The sequence below is a fragment of the Sinocyclocheilus anshuiensis genome, unplaced genomic scaffold (genome assembly GCF_001515605.1).
Source record: "Sinocyclocheilus anshuiensis isolate Anshui unplaced genomic scaffold, SAMN03320099.WGS_v1.1 scaffold1799, whole genome shotgun sequence".
Taxonomy (NCBI): Eukaryota; Metazoa; Chordata; class Actinopteri; order Cypriniformes; family Cyprinidae; genus Sinocyclocheilus; species Sinocyclocheilus anshuiensis.
Genome location: NW_015552692.1, coordinates 159,743 through 175,466, shown reverse-complemented (window position 1 = coordinate 175,466; position 15,724 = coordinate 159,743). Strand labels below are relative to the sequence as shown.

Below are 15,724 nucleotides of genomic sequence, written 5' to 3'. Positions count from 1 at the left end.
ATATATATATATATATGTGTGTATATATATATATATATATATATATATACATTTCTATTTTCATTAAGCTATATAATAGGTGTTTGTTACTCACCGGAGAGTCTGCGTTCAAAACATTGAAGATCCTCCTGCTCGAAGACAACGGAGACTGCGCGCGGATTAACCGACGTTAATCACGTGACGCGCAGGGCGGGAAGCGCGCGCTGAGCTGATCTGATCTCTGAGGGCTAACATACAACAGCGGTTAAAACGAGTCAAAGTTGACGGGTTCGTTTAAAAGTGGGTCACGAAGACATACAAACGCTCAGGCTACACGCAAGTGCTAGTCTCTTTGTGTTCGTATGGTTTAAGCTGCATTTATTTATTTGTCCTTTCGCGACACGACATATAACTTGCTGCAGACGGTTGTCTTGAAAATGATATTAAGACAACACAAACTGTTAAAATAACTTAATCTTTAATAATAAGTAAATACACGCCATGGCAAACAGGTAAGTTGACCGTTTTGTATTAAACAATGTTCAGTTCACGTCATAATGTCGAGAAATGCTATAGTAGGCTATATTCACATCAAGTTTAATCACAGTTTTAAATCTAAAGCATTGCAAAATCACCTTACAAGAGTCACTTTTCAGAAGTGTTTTGTTGGAAAATATGTAAATTAAGTGTAGGCTATATTTGATTTATTATTATGTATATATAGGGGAGAGCGCGGCACAATGTAACACTTTTTGACTTTCTCAGTTTGCGTAAATCCACATGGGGTTCAGAATATAATTTTTTTTATCCGCAGTAATTTCACGCGTGTCTAGTACAAATATGTCACTTTGTTTCACAATTACAGTGTATACGTTTTTCTTTATTTACGCCCAAAAATTGGTGAAATGTGACAACATGCCCCGTAGGTGGGGTACATCGTAACATCTGAGGGGCACGTTGTAACATGACCATATGACAGCTTAAAATGTTATCTGATCGCATTAAAAAATATACAAGACAAACTAAAATATTTTGTAAATAAAATAAAATAAAAAATTCAAATAAAATAATGGTGTTCTTTAAGAATTAAAAATAATCAGATTTTGGAGTTTGACGATGAACGCATGGCAACCATGTTTGGGACGGCCCACAAAAATGCGCAAAAATGCTTTACATGTCTTAAAATAATAATTTCTGAACATTAAACATTGACGCTCAGTCTTTATTCACCTGTTTCTCATCGTTTCTCATTAAAATTCATTAAATAGTGTTAATTACATCACTAATGTCACAGAATAGCATAGTTTAATAATAGCGGGGCACATTGTAGCACAGTTACAACGTTTCCCATCTGCGCAACTGGAATTAGTGTCTTCTGCTAGTTATCAAAGCATTAAAAAACGATCTAAACTGATAAATAACAGATTGGAGATTAAAATAATAGCAGATTTGTCTCGTTTTAAATAATAAAAACGGAGACGAAAAATTTACTTTAACCAGAATTTAAATTTTACTGTGGTAAAATAGATGTTCAGCGTTATCTTCAAAAGATTTTAGAATTTTGGCGCACTCTTTTCTCTATATAGTGTTGATATGGTAACTAATTATATATATATATTTCCAACCCATTTAAAAAAAAAATTCTTCTGCAGTTCTGGCTCATGAGACAGTCCTCACAGTTATATCAGAGTCCCGATGATGACCCGTTAATGTCTTCTCTCTGGCTTGGCCTTAATTACTAGGGCTGGGTTTTGACACAAATTTCATGATTCGATTAAATTCTTATTCACAAGCTTGTGATTCGATTCGATTACCGATTCGATTCAATTCAATATCAGTACAGTACATGCCAAATTTTCAAAGAAAAAAAATCTCAACTAATGCTGTAAAATATACATGAGAATCAGTTGGTACTACATTACTATAATATTGAAGGTTAAAATTTACTGATTTGTTAAAATTGCACTTAATGAAGTTTTTAAAATAAGTTACAATTACATAATAATATTTCTACTTCAGTTCTTTTTTTTTTTAAATATGAACATAATGGTGGCGGTCATAACTTGATTTATTCAAACATTGAAGAACAGTAAAATTTATAATGAATATGTTATATGGTGGATATTTAGATTATTACAGTTTATCTTTCTAGCTGACTAATTCGGTTTATGGTCACCAAATGTGTTTTTTCTGAGGTAAATGTGACGTTACGTGACATTGTTTACAAGACGTTATATTGACGTCTTTGCGCGGCTGAAACAGATTGAGTGATTACATGAGACAGGATACGGATTGTAAAGTTGTGCTCTTTCTTTTAACTTACCTTCGGATGTTTAGTCATGTTTATTTTGTGCTATAACTAGTAATAAAGCGGAGGAGATGATTAGTTCACTGAGGCGCTACAGCGATCACTCCACATTAAACAGCACCAAAACGACATTTATTGTTTGAATACTGCAATACAATTGACAGAATTTGAAATCTGAGACTTTGCTTCATATTAAAAGTACCAAAGCACAATGCTTACTGCGATATATTGGATGGGAAGTGCCCTTCAACGTTCCGTCCATTAACTGAAAACAGGCTAGACTAATCGATTCTTGGGATTTAAGAATCGATATCGTTCCGTAAAAATGAGAATTGATTAATATCGAGATATTTTTTACCCAGCCCTATTAATTCCGCTCTACCAGACGCCTCTGATGATGGTTACACCTGGCAGTGTGTATTATCTGGACGAGACACAGGCGTCTCCCTCTTCCTGGACACACACTGTCCTTTACGTTTGTTAAGAACGGCTGCTGATTTCCGCTCCAGCACGGCGAGATCCACGTGAAGGGCCTCGGCCATCTCTGCCTTCGTCACGGACACGAAACGCCAGTCGCTGGCAAGACTCTCCAAACCTCTGGCGGTCAGAGCCTCCTGGATGAGGAACTCCGCTGCACTCACTGGACCGTGCTGTCTGGATGCACTGATGCATGATGGGAAACGGAGTTCACGTCTGCTGGAAGATGAGAGGATACGCATAATCATCACTTTTCACCATCCAGTCTATTTCTTCTGGATAGCATCACGTCCCACCCTACATTTGTTTTTTCCATTTAATATCCAGTTGAAAAACGACTGATTACGGACATAAAATGCGTTACGAATGCAATTTTTGAGTTGATTTTAAAGCTGCGGAGAGCAGTTTTGATTGATTGTAGTATTTAATGATGTTATTTTTTACATTATTTCTCATTTAAAACCTTTATCTTCTTAATACGCATTTGTCTTTGACTTCATTATGATTGCAAAGAAACAGATTCTTTCAGCAAACGTAATAACTAGTTAAGGCGTTATTTTTTGTTGTTTCTCATTTAAATAAAAAAAAAAATGGCGCCTATTTACCTTCTTAATATACATTTATCTTTGTCATAATTGCAAAGAAACAACATCTTTTATTAAGTGTAAAAACTTGCTAAAATGTTATTTAGTTAAAGTCACGTTACGTTAAAATCAGCCTGAAATCAAAATGAACCCTATTTACCTTCTAAACACATTTATCTTCATCTTCCTCATGATTACAAAGAAAAAAGTTCTTTTGTTAAATGTAATAACTTGCAAAAGTGATATTTTTGTTGTTTTTAATTTATAATCAACCTTATTCATGCAAATAAAATAATAATTCTTAATACACCGTTATCTTCGTCGTCATCACTGCAAACAAATAAAATCTTTACTAAAGCATTATTTTGTTATTTTTAATTTAAAATCAACCTGAATACACATATATTTTATGTCATAATTTATTGTTTATAAAATGTAAACTTTTGCTAAAAGTCTATTATTTTTACATTATTTCTTATTTACTCCGTTTACCTTTAAAATACCTTTCAAATTTATCTTTGTCGTCTTCATAATTGCAAATAAACAAATTATTTAATCACATATAAGAGTTTTAATCAAATATAAGAGAAAAAATTTGTTTCATTAAATATAATAACTTGCGAATGTGATATTTTTGTAGTTTTTAATTTATAATCAACCTCAAATCTAAATAAAATAAAAAATTAAGAAGGTTAAATGGGGTTATTTACCTTCTTAATACACATTTATCTTCAACTTCCTCATAATTGCACAGAAACAACGTTTTTTATCAAGTGTGATAATTTGCCAAAGCATTATTTTTATTATTACTCAAAATTGATCCTATTTACCTTCTTAAAAAATGCTTTTCTTTTTGTTAATCATCATCATAATTGCAAAAAAAGTTCTTCCGTCAAATGTAACATCAAGTGTTATTTTTATGTTATTGTTTTTTTTCTTCGCTCTCACCTCTGTCTGGCTGTGTTATTATTGGTGTTGGTGTTGGCGTGGTAATGAACATAGGCAGCCGAGGCCTCCGTCTCCTCCGCTCTGCTGTCCGCGATCTGTAGGGGGCGCTGGCTGGTCACTTGGGTGGCCATCGGGGTTCCTCTCTCCATCGTGAACCGATCCACATGGTTTCCAAACAGGCCGCCTGCTCGCTTTTGAACAGAAGAAGAGAGAGGTGAGATACAGCTGTACAGCACGTATTAAAGGGGTCATATGATGCGATTTCAAGTTTTCCTTTTTCTTTGGAGTGTTACAAGCTGTTCGTGAATAGATAAGATTTCTAAAGTTGCAAATACTAAAGTCTCTAATCCAAAGAGATATTCTTTATAAAAGTTAAGAGTCAACCACGCCTACCTAAAACGGCTCGTTCTAACTCGCCCCCACGTCTACGTCACGATGTGGGAAGATTTGCATGACACCGCCCAAATGTTCACGCAAAGAAAGAAGGCGTAACTTTTATTCTCGCTGTTGCCGCCGCCACCATGTCATGGAGACGCTGTGTGTTTCGTTGTGAAAGCGAAACTACTTTGTTTGGTCTTCCAAAAGAGAACACAACTAGAAATCAGTGGTTAAGTTGTATTTACAACACTGTTCCAGAACAGTTAAACCCAAATATTCAGATGTGTGCAGCACATTGTGCAGCACATTTTATGGAGGACTGTTTCCTGATCCTGGGAGAGTAGACTACAATGCCGGCTGTTCTGACTCACAGACTGTAAGTACATTTACATATGTAAAGGATTTGTCACTGATGATCCAAACCACATTTCATTACACCAAATACACAAAATAATGTTATTTTTAGCAACGTCATATGACCCCTTTAATCTTTCTCTACCTAATTTTATCATCTCTGATCTGTTTTATTCTCAACCCACCCGGTAGATCCCCTCCTCTCCGGCCTCGTCCATGGCTCGGTCCATCTCCTCGTCGTTCAGAAGATCTCCAGAAATGGCCCGCTGAAGCTCAGGCACGGCCTCCTCCTCGATGCTCCTTAGACCCGCCTGAGAGAACGAGAGATTGAGACTAGGGCTGCACGATAAATCGCAATGAAATCGCAATCTTGTCAGTGAAGCACGGTTCTGTGATCAGCAGTAAATCTCCATCCGAAGGCCAGAGAAACTCAGAAGAAACCCAGGAAATCCCTATAGCGCTAGCTAAATAAACAAGATTTAAATGCTTTCATTGATTCAGCGTGACTAATAAACACACGACTACGACATTATATGGTTTATCTGAGTTCTTATTATTATAATTTTCATTATAATAAAGTATATATTAAAGCAATAAGCCCCAAGAAGCCATGGTTTACAGTGAATTTATAACAGCTAAGGGGCGTTGTTTGGTACGACGTGAAGCGGAGAAAACCCCCTTAGCTGTTATAAATCCACTGTAAACCACAGCTTCACGGGGCTTATTGCTTTTATAAAACGGCTATTCCATATACGTAGTTACGTTTCACAAAATAAAACAGAGCAAATAAAGTGTAATGATATTAATAAAAACAGTATTCTTCCACCAAACAATGTAGCTCCTCAGAAACAGTTGTGGTTGCTACAAAAAGTGGTTGCCGAGCAACACACAAACGTAAACAAAGGTGTATGTTACTTTGTAGAGTAATTTACAACAGCTTCGAATGCGGCTCAGCCAATCAGAATCAAGGACCGGAACTATCCGCTTTATAATAATGCAATGCCTTTATCACTGCTTAGAATGCTATGAAATATGTTGCGTGCCTTATTCAGTGTAAGAAGCCACATCATCTCACAGAAGGATTTATTTCAAACACTGGACTGACGATATGAAGTGAGTTTGGAGTAAAAATATGTTATAAAATGTGGTATTTTCACAGATGGAGCAGCATTTACTACACAGAGCCATAGTTCACGGAGAAGCTACACAAACAGCTTTCATAATCGCGAACGATTTCTTCGTTTTCATAATCGTGTGATTATATCGTCTGCGATTTTTTTTTTTTTTGCGTAGTTTATCAGTGAACTACGGCTCTGTGTAGTAAATGCTGCTCTATCTGAAAGCGCGTGATGGAGATTTACTACTAATCACAACCGGCTTTCGATTCGAAATCACATTCGATTAATCGCGCAGCGATTCTGATTGTCCCATGAAACACATGCGGAGATGAAGAGATGTGTGACCTGTATCTCTGTGGTGTTCTTGTTTTTCTTGTTGGGCCGGTATCCGTAATATTCCTCCTGGCGCTTCATGAACTTCCTGAAGTGGTCCTGGATCAGGAACGTGGCGTAAAACTTCCCCACTGTTACCTCATCGTCTGTCATTTAGGAAACATTTAATAATGCTAATATTATTGCAGTTTATTATTCGGTATCGTCCGTTTTATTGGTGTTACTGCATTACCTCCGATTGGTGGAATGACCTGGTCAAGCAGTTTCATACTGGTGCGTTTCCAGATCTTCTTAATAATCGCACGTAGCTCTTCGTTGGCCTGCTCGAAATTACCTGACGGATGAAAATTCTGAGAATTTATGCTTTAATGGGCGAGTATGAACATAATTTTCATAAATGTATTTCAGATCTGCACCAGCTTACAATTTTCACTCAGAAATTGCTAGTAAATTTCACAAATAATTATAAAAAATTGCCAATCGAATTGAATTAAACATGACATTTTGAAGTAAATAACGCGTCAAACCTTCGGTTTTAATTTTCAGTGCAGTTCTGACCAGAGCGAACAGCGTGGCATTAAACGTCACGGTTCCATCGCTGTTCAGAGGCATGTTCATGGAAATCAGTCTCTGGAAACCAACATGGTAACGCCGAGAATTAATGATTATACTGGTATGTGCATATGAATGTGTTTGCGTGTTAAATGTGTCTCACCTTGCAGGCAACACGATGGGGGCAAAACTTTCCAAACCCAAGCGGTGGCTGGATTCTCCTCAGCAGCGTCACGACATCCAGGTGTTTAATGCGCCCCCTACAGAACAACATCAGAATAACATATAATCAGATGCATCTCGTTTAAAATCAACCTGCAATCAAAATGGACCATTTTTACATTTTTAATACACATTCCTGGTCTTATAGTGATATAACATCTTTGCACATAATTGTTAAATGCAATAATATTAGTTATCTTTATTGGATTACATTACCAATCCCTTTTATTTTTTAATCACTCTTATAAAGAGACACTTTTTTACTATTCAATCAATTCCTGATAGATAAAAATCAAGTCAAAATTGAATATCCTGTTGAAAAGTGTCCAATTATGGAAATAAAATGTGTTGCAAATGCCATTGCACGTTGATTTTAAAGTTACAGTAGTGTTATTTGGCTTACGTTGCCTCGGGGTCATATTCAGCCCAGATCTTCTTGAACTCGTCTAAATGATGCGGCCCGAGTATCGACCAATCACGGGTCAGATAGTCAAAGTTGTCCATGATCACAGCAACAAACAAATTAATGATCTGCAAAAGACCACATATGGCACGTTGATCATATTTACGAGTTGAATGCACAAGAATGCCACCACAAAGTCATAATTTCAAGTGGGATTTCAAGTGGGATCAAAATGATGTCTTCCCAACTGGAGAACGTGCAAGTTGATGTGTGCGTCTATACATATGCATGTTTGAGCGAGAGTGAATACTCACAAGAAAAGCACAGAGCATGTAAAAACTCATGAAGTAGAGAATAGCGAATCCAGAGCCGCAGGTGTACTCCTCTCCAGGTAGGTATTCTGACTTGGGGTCACAACGTTGACCGTACAAACAGCCCAACATGATCTCCTGCCAGCCCTCGCCTGTGGCACACCTGAGGACAGGTATGTGTTTTTACAAACATGCTTAGAAACTCGTACAGCAAAGCGTTCACACTTCCTACCTGAACAGCAGTAGAACAGCTTGAGGAAATGTCTGGAAGTTGTTGTTACGGTTGATCATGGTACCGTCTAATAGTGCGATTTTGCCAAACACCTGACAGAGAACAGGTAGGTTATCATTTAGCACAGCGCTGAATGTATCGCACTCATTGTGGGTGTGTTCTACCTGCATGCCGATGACGGCGTAGATAAAGAACAGCATAACGATGAGGAGAGCCACATATGGCAAAGCCTGAAAAACACAAACATTTACCATAAATGCGTTTACACCACAAAATTTCAGATGCATAAATAATTTTATCAGATTAATATTTTGTTTGTTTTTTTGAACATACAAATAAAAAATGTTGGGGAAAATGCAACAATACTTTTAAATATGAAATCAAACCAGCAGTAGGTGGCGACAAATGACTGTTTTAATGAGTGAGTCATTGAGTCATTCATTCAACTGATTCATTCAAACGGCTGATTCATTCACAAATGTCTTTATGAATGGGCCACTTAATCAATGACTCACTCGATTCGTTCAAAAGTGTGGATTCGTTCAGTAACGAAATGCTGCTGTGTTGCTCGGAGACTCGCAACAGTTTCGCTGTGGCTCCGATTGGAACGATTTTCGTCCGTGAAATTTAGTCAAAACAGTCAAAATTGTGTCTAAAATGTAAGTCTCTTAATTTTAACTTCTTATCGAACTACTGTTGTATAAAATCAGTGTAGTGGCACAATGCAATCATGCTGATATTCAGGGAAACATCTTGGTCGTGTAATTCTTACCCAAATCATATATTATAAATATCATTTTTTACAGCATCATGTATCTGTAACTTGTAACTGTTTTGGCTTCTGCATGAGTCTCTCATCCTAATGACCCAGTGGAGCATCAGACCTGGAATGATTTGATGAAGGTCCACAGCAGGTTGCGAATGCCCTCAAAACGGTTGAGCAGTTTCACCAGACGCATGACACGGAAAAGCCGGAAGAGTGTGATTGACACGCTCATATTCTCAGAGTCCTGAGGAAAGAAGAAAAACGCTTGAGAATCTGTGGATAACACCGGCATAGATCTTCTTGGAAAGAACACATCGAAGCTTTACTTACTGCTATGGCTTGCATTGGATTCACTTCCTGAAAAGAGTGAAAATGTAAGATAGTAATTAAACTTTGAATCTTGTGAATCCATTTCAGTTGCAATGTTGGATTATATTTGCAGGCAGAGCTAATAACAGTAATCCGTTACTGATTCCAAATTACATGACAAAAATTGTAGTTAGTAACGTAATCCATTACATTACACATTTCAGGTAATTTAATCAGACTACTTTTGGATTACTTTTGATTAACTCGTTTATCACATTGATTTAAATAGAATAATCTTGTACCATAACTAGTCTGAATACAAGTATTTTAAAATGTAATTTAATCTAATTACAAGTACTAAAGTTTTTGGAATCTGATTACTTAATCCAGATTACATTCAATCAGTTACTACCCAGCTCTGTTTGCAGGAATAATAAATTCTGTTGAATTGTAGAGTCATGCTGTGACGTGTAGATGTGAAATAATAAAAAATGTTTGTAAATATTTACAGAACAGCCAGTGAGACAATACAGTCCACCCTGAGCAGCAAGAGCCGCCTGGAGATAAAGAAATTACCAGAATATCAGCACTGAATGATATAACAGATAAAGCCAAGCACTGGAGCACAGAGTCAACACATTGAGAAACTTACATCAATTTCACTTAGTATGACGTCAACAATACTGCCCACCACGATTATGAAATCAAAGACGTTCCAGGGGTCCCCGAAGTAACCCTACCAGAGAGAAACACTTCTTAAAAGCAGTATGCTGCATGCACTTCAGCATTTAAGAAGTAGTGTCCCTGGAGCACAAAAGCAGTCTTAAGTCGCTGGGGTATATTTGTAGCAATAGCCAACAATACATTGTTTGGGTCAAAATTATAGATTTTTCTTTAATGCCAAAAATCATTAGGATATTAAGTAAAGATCATGTTCCATGAAGATATTTTGTAAATTTCCTACCGTAAATATATCAAAACTTAATTTTTGATCAGTAATATGCATTGCTAAGAACTCAATTTGAACAACTTTAAAGTCGATTTTCTCAATATTTTGATTTTGTTGCACCCATAGTTGGATCTTGACCAAATATTGTCCTATCCTAACAAACCATACATCAATGGAAAGCTCATTTATTCGGCTTTCACATACATCTCAATTTAAAAAAAATTACCCTTATGACTGGTTTTGTGCTCCAGGGTCACATATTAGCAGTTTTCCGGCAGTAGTCTAAATGGAGGGCTCACCTTTGCTTTGAAGGCTCCAAGTTTGAGGATCATTTCCACGGTAAACAGTACAGTGAAGATGACGTTTAGCATGTCTGAAAGATGGGTGATGTGATCTGATTGATTACAGTGCTGAAGGATAAAAAAATGAGACTCAGTGAGATTCAAACCAATATTCAAATAATGTGTTTCTTCTGGGATTGTACCTCTGTGTTCTCACCTGCATCCCCAGACACATGGTGTTGAGCATGATGAGGAGAAACATCAGGTACTCGAAGTAACAAGAGGTGACGATGTACCACACCTGGTACTGATGCGGGTTTTTAGGGATGTAGCATCTCAGAGGCCGGGCCTTCAGTGCGTACTGGACACACTGACGCTGCGAATGTGCATGCAGAAAACACATTATAATCTGTGACTTCATCATGCGATCGGTTGTGTGACGCTCGGTACCTGGTTCTTGTCCAGCTCGCAGTTTTTGTACTCCTGCTCTCCCTGTTCTTGGAAGGTGACGATAACGAAGCCCACAAAGATGTTCATCATGAAGAAGGCGATGAGGATGAGGTAAGCGATGAAGAAGATGGAAATCTCAATGCGGTTGTTGTAAATCGGGCCAACGTTTTCCAAATTCGAGTCGATGGCTTTATACAACAAGCTGCGCATACAGGTGCAGTTAGGAAAATGTGTTCAGCATTTTCATCAAAAGTTCTACACTATATTGCCAAAAGTATTGGGACGCCACTTTTATAGCAACAGTTCGGACAGGACCCTTTTTCTATTCTAATACGGCAATGCATCTGTGTGTAAGGTTAAAAATAAATGATTGAGTCAGTGTGGAAGAACTTGACTGGTCTGGTGTGACTTTAAATGCAGACCTTGAGCCAAAAACTCATCAGCAAACACCAATGACTTGTGCATACACTAAATGGACAAAAGTATTGGCACCCCCCTTCTTTAGAACAGAAAAAGGCACTTCCAAAACTGTGGCAACAGAGATGGAAACATAATTACTGGATTTAAAAATTGTATTTCCATCTGTGTTGCAACAGTTTTGGACGTGTCTAAAATGATTGTACATATGCACGTCATTGGTGTTTGGTGATGAGTTTTTGGCTCAACGTCTGCATTTAAAGTCACAGCAGACCAGTCAAGTTCTTCCACACTGACTCAATCAATCATTTCTTTTTGAACCTTATAAACAGAGGCACTGTCATGTTAGAATAGAAAAGGCTCCTGTTCAAACTATTATTGCTATAAAATTAGAAGCACACAATTGCCTAGAATATAAGGTAACACTTTAGAATACTGTTCCACCATTAATGAATAACTACACAAGAACACACGAGTGATGCAATATTAGCACTCTAGTAACTACTAGTATCTAACAAGAAACTCTGATTAATTAATTAGTAAGTAATCGTGTTTAGTGGAATGTGGTAGTTCTTCAGCCAATATTAGGGAGTTATGATGCTTTTCACTTTAGAATACTGATCCGAGTAATTAGTAGTTCCTTTAGAAGGATTTGGTAATACTTAGTCATTACTAGTGGGTTACCATGATCTTCATTTTAGATTTAATTATTCATTATGCATAATTCACATTAATTATGAACCTGTATACAATAGTTCTTAGGAGTTCTCCAGGATATATGAAACAATAGTAGTTATTGATTAGCTAATATTGAACTATACCAGTTTCAACTGAGCGCTATTACTTACTAAATCGTTAATCAGAGTTTTTTGTTAGGTAATCGTAGTTACTACAATGTTAATAGTGCATTAGTCATTTGTTCCTGTGTAGTTATTCATTAATGACGGAACAGTATTCTAAAGTGTCACCGAATATAATTATATGCTTAAACATTAAGATTTGTACTCATGGGAATTACTAAAGTAGTCAAATCTGTTCATCAGAAGGGGGTGTCCCGAAACTTTTGGCAATATAGTGTAAGTGAAGACAAATAGAGCTACTGTACAAATGCGACCTGTGCTGGCAAAATGAGTAACAACGAGCAAATTTTCAAAAATGAGTTATTTTTATTTTTTACATTCTCCATTAAAAGGCCTGCAGAATTATGTATGAGTTGTCTAAAAATGACTGAGCTACATCTTTTTGAAGTCGACGGAGTCAGCAAAGTCAATTTTGAGAAAAATCGAGTTAAAGTTTTCTGAAGGTTCCAAAGCAAAATCACCTAGCAACGCTGCATATTTAATTCCAATTCTTTTCTTAATAGTCATTACTATATTAATAATCACAATATAGCTATTTATTATTTTATCTTTGCTGTTATAAAGAAGAACAGATGCAGAAAAAGAACAAATATAATAAAGAAATAAGTACATTTTTTTTATTTTTACATCTAAACAAAAGTATTAAAGTAAGAAAAACAAATATTCAAATGTAAAAATCACCTCAGTGTGTTAATTACAAATAAATTCATTATTAAAACTACAAAAGCAGTTCAATCAAGAGCAGCGAGTGATTCCCTCGTTTCTTTTATCGTTTGATTAACATTAATGAGACAGACGGCTTATTTTAAGACTTGAAGCCATTGCACACATTTTCGTCCGAAATTTTTGCACGTTGAAAAATAAATACGACCTCACGCTGTGTCAATCACGTTTACACACTGGCTCCGAAACTTTCGTCCGACAAAAAAAAAAATTCGGACCATGTTCGATTTTCTGTGTTTTCGCATCCGTAGCATGCATTTTGATAGGAACGGCTGACGAATACGAAAAAAAACGAAAATTTTGGACTCGGTATGCAATGAACTTTACTGTAATGCACAGGTCTAATATAATGTTGCACATCCAAAGTTTTTCCCCCAAACGTTCACTTAAGACATTACTGTAATTCTGTGTATATGTGTGTATTTATCGGGATCGCGCGCCGTCGGTGTTGTCTTTATGTGTGCGCTTCGTATGAGAGTCAGTGCGAGAAGCAAGCGGAGAAAAGGTACTCCTGACGGAAAACATACAAATAAAGATCACTTTTGGATGTTTAATTACTATTTGTATAATTATTACTTAGCTGTTATAAATTCACTGTAAACCACGGCTTCACGGGGCTTATTGCTTTTATAAAACGGTTATTCCATATACGTAGTAAGGTTTCACAAAATAAAACAGAGCAAATAAAGTGTAATGATATTAATAAAAACAGTATTCTTCCACCAAACAATGTAGCTCCTCAGAAACAGTTGTGGTTGCTACAAAGTGGTTGCCGAGCAACACACAAACGTAAACAAAGGTGTATGTTACTTTGTAGAGTCATTTACAACAGCTTCAAATGCGGCTCAGCCAATCAGAATCAAGGACCGGAACTCTCCGTTTTATAAGAGGGCTTAATGAACAAATTTTTGCAAAAACCTCAAAATCGACGTTTTTCGCTTATTTTGCCTGTAGCTCAAAATTAGCCTGTGCGCATTCACACTCATTTTGCCAGCACTGGTCACAAGTTTGAAAGGGAGTTGTTCATTATAAACCTACTCTGGCCAGCCTTCGAATGTTGACACGGTGAAGAGAGCCAGCATGCCGTTCAAAACGCTGTCAAAGTTTAAGTCACTGTTCATCCATAGACGTTGACCGAGCACCATGTCGTGGAGAGCATGTTCCTGGTGTTGTATAAACCTTCCCCTGAGAGCATCACCGGGAGAGAAAATTATGTAGATTTGGAGAGTTTAGAGATCTCAGAGTGAAGAATGAAAGTTCAAGCATACCGGCATTCTTCCGCCGTCATTTTGAGCGGGTCTGTGCAGAAAAAAAATTTCCCCTGCCGGATTAACAGAAAAAAAAACCACATTAAATTAAACCACACTCTAATATCATACATGCATAGATGCTGAAGAGCGAACTATCTGACCTTAAAAAGCTGAACTCCAATGCAGGCAAACATGAAATCCAAGAGCATTGTGACTAAAACGATGTTGCCGATGGTCTTGATGGCCACAAACACACACTGGACCACATGCTAAAAGACAGCAAAGACATAATGAGGAACAGGGAGACATTTATCATGTAATAATCCCGAAACTAGACGCTCTGGGACGACTCACTTTGAGACCTTTAGCTCGATTTATGGCTCTTAAAGGTCTCAACACTCTCAAGACCCTGAGGATTTTTACCACCGAGATGGCGCTTGATCTGCGGAGAGACATGAGGACTGTAAAAGAATGCTTGTCATTTTCCAAAGCACCCTGTTTGTGGAAAAATGCTGAAGTGTGTGTAAAGCTAGTGTTTGTACACTACCAGTCAAAAGTTTTTGATTTTTAATGCTTTTTACAGAAGTCTCTTCTGCTCACCAGGCTTGCATTTATTTGATCCAAAGTACAGCAAAAACAGTAAAAATTTTAAATGTTTTTACTATTTAAAACAGCTGTTTTCTATGTGAATATCTGTTAAACTGTAATTTATGTCTGTGATCAAAGCTGAATTTTCAGCATAATTCTTCCAGTCTTCAGAAATCATTCTAATATACTGATTTGCTGCTCAACAAACATTTCTGATTATTATCAATGTTGAAAACAGCTGAGTTTTTTTTCAGGTTTCTTTGATGAATAGAAAGTTCAGAAGAACAGCATTTATCTGAAAATAGAAATCTTTTGTAACATTATAAATGTCTTTATAATCACTTTTGATCAATATTGTTATAGTGTATAATGTTACAAAAGCTTTTTATTTCAGATAAATGCTGATCTTTCTGTTCATCAGAGAATCCTGAAAAAAATGTACACAACTATTTTAAATATTGATAATAATAATAGTGCTGGGCAACGATTAATCGCGATTAATTGCGATTAATCACATTCAAAATAAAGGTTTTTGTTTATATAATATATGTGTGTGTAATGTGTATATTTATTATGTGTATATAAATACACACACATGCATGAATATATTTAAGAAAAATATGTTATGTTTATATATTAAATATATTTATATAAATTATATGAATATAAATGTATACATGTAAATATTTTCAAAATATATACTGTATGTGTGTCTCTTTATATGTACATAATAAATATACACAGTACACACACATATATATTATATAAACAAAAACTTTTATTTTGGACGAAATTAATCGCGATTAATCGTTGCCCAGCACTAAAATAATAATAAGAAGAAGAATGTTTCATGTTTCAATGTTGCAGCAAATCAGCATATTAGAATGATTTCTGAAGATCATGTGACATTGAAGACTGGAGAAATGATGATA

General features: G+C 36.3%; 2 protein-coding genes across 4 annotated transcripts in view; both read right to left on the bottom strand.

Moving 5' to 3' along the window:
• Positions 1 to 177, bottom strand: part of kctd20 (potassium channel tetramerization domain containing 20) — a 5,299-nt gene extending 5,122 nt beyond the window's left edge. For both annotated transcript variants that reach the window (XM_016459361.1, XM_016459362.1), the window contains exon 1: positions 95 to 177. The gene's annotated coding sequence lies outside the window, so the exon portion shown is untranslated. The remainder of the gene's footprint in view (positions 1 to 94) is intronic.
• A 2,428-nt stretch (positions 178 to 2,605) lies between these two features.
• Positions 2,606 to 15,724, bottom strand: part of cacna1sa (calcium channel, voltage-dependent, L type, alpha 1S subunit, a) — a 28,625-nt gene continuing 15,506 nt past the window's right edge. The window contains exons 23-42 of one of the 2 annotated variants that reach the window (XM_016459345.1): positions 14,223 to 14,275; positions 13,993 to 14,139; positions 10,955 to 11,156; positions 10,722 to 10,880; positions 10,523 to 10,633; positions 9,927 to 10,010; positions 9,784 to 9,831; positions 9,296 to 9,322; positions 9,084 to 9,209; positions 8,364 to 8,429; positions 8,200 to 8,291; positions 7,971 to 8,130; positions 7,657 to 7,784; positions 7,195 to 7,291; positions 7,007 to 7,109; positions 6,712 to 6,813; positions 6,492 to 6,625; positions 5,214 to 5,339; positions 4,297 to 4,487; positions 2,606 to 2,983 (exon numbers count right to left, since the gene is read on the bottom strand). In XM_016459345.1, coding sequence (XP_016314831.1) covers positions 2,689 to 2,983; positions 4,297 to 4,487; positions 5,214 to 5,339; positions 6,492 to 6,625; positions 6,712 to 6,813; positions 7,007 to 7,109; positions 7,195 to 7,291; positions 7,657 to 7,784; positions 7,971 to 8,130; positions 8,200 to 8,291; positions 8,364 to 8,429; positions 9,084 to 9,209; positions 9,296 to 9,322; positions 9,784 to 9,831; positions 9,927 to 10,010; positions 10,523 to 10,633; positions 10,722 to 10,880; positions 10,955 to 11,156; positions 13,993 to 14,139; positions 14,223 to 14,275 — 2,451 coding nt within the window. In that variant the 3' untranslated portion in view covers positions 2,606 to 2,688. The remainder of the gene's footprint in view (positions 2,984 to 4,296; positions 4,488 to 5,213; positions 5,340 to 6,491; positions 6,626 to 6,711; positions 6,814 to 7,006; positions 7,110 to 7,194; positions 7,292 to 7,656; positions 7,785 to 7,970; positions 8,131 to 8,199; positions 8,292 to 8,363; positions 8,430 to 9,083; positions 9,210 to 9,295; positions 9,323 to 9,783; positions 9,832 to 9,926; positions 10,011 to 10,522; positions 10,634 to 10,721; positions 10,881 to 10,954; positions 11,157 to 13,992; positions 14,140 to 14,222; positions 14,276 to 15,724) is intronic. The other variant, XM_016459346.1, reaches the window with a different exon arrangement.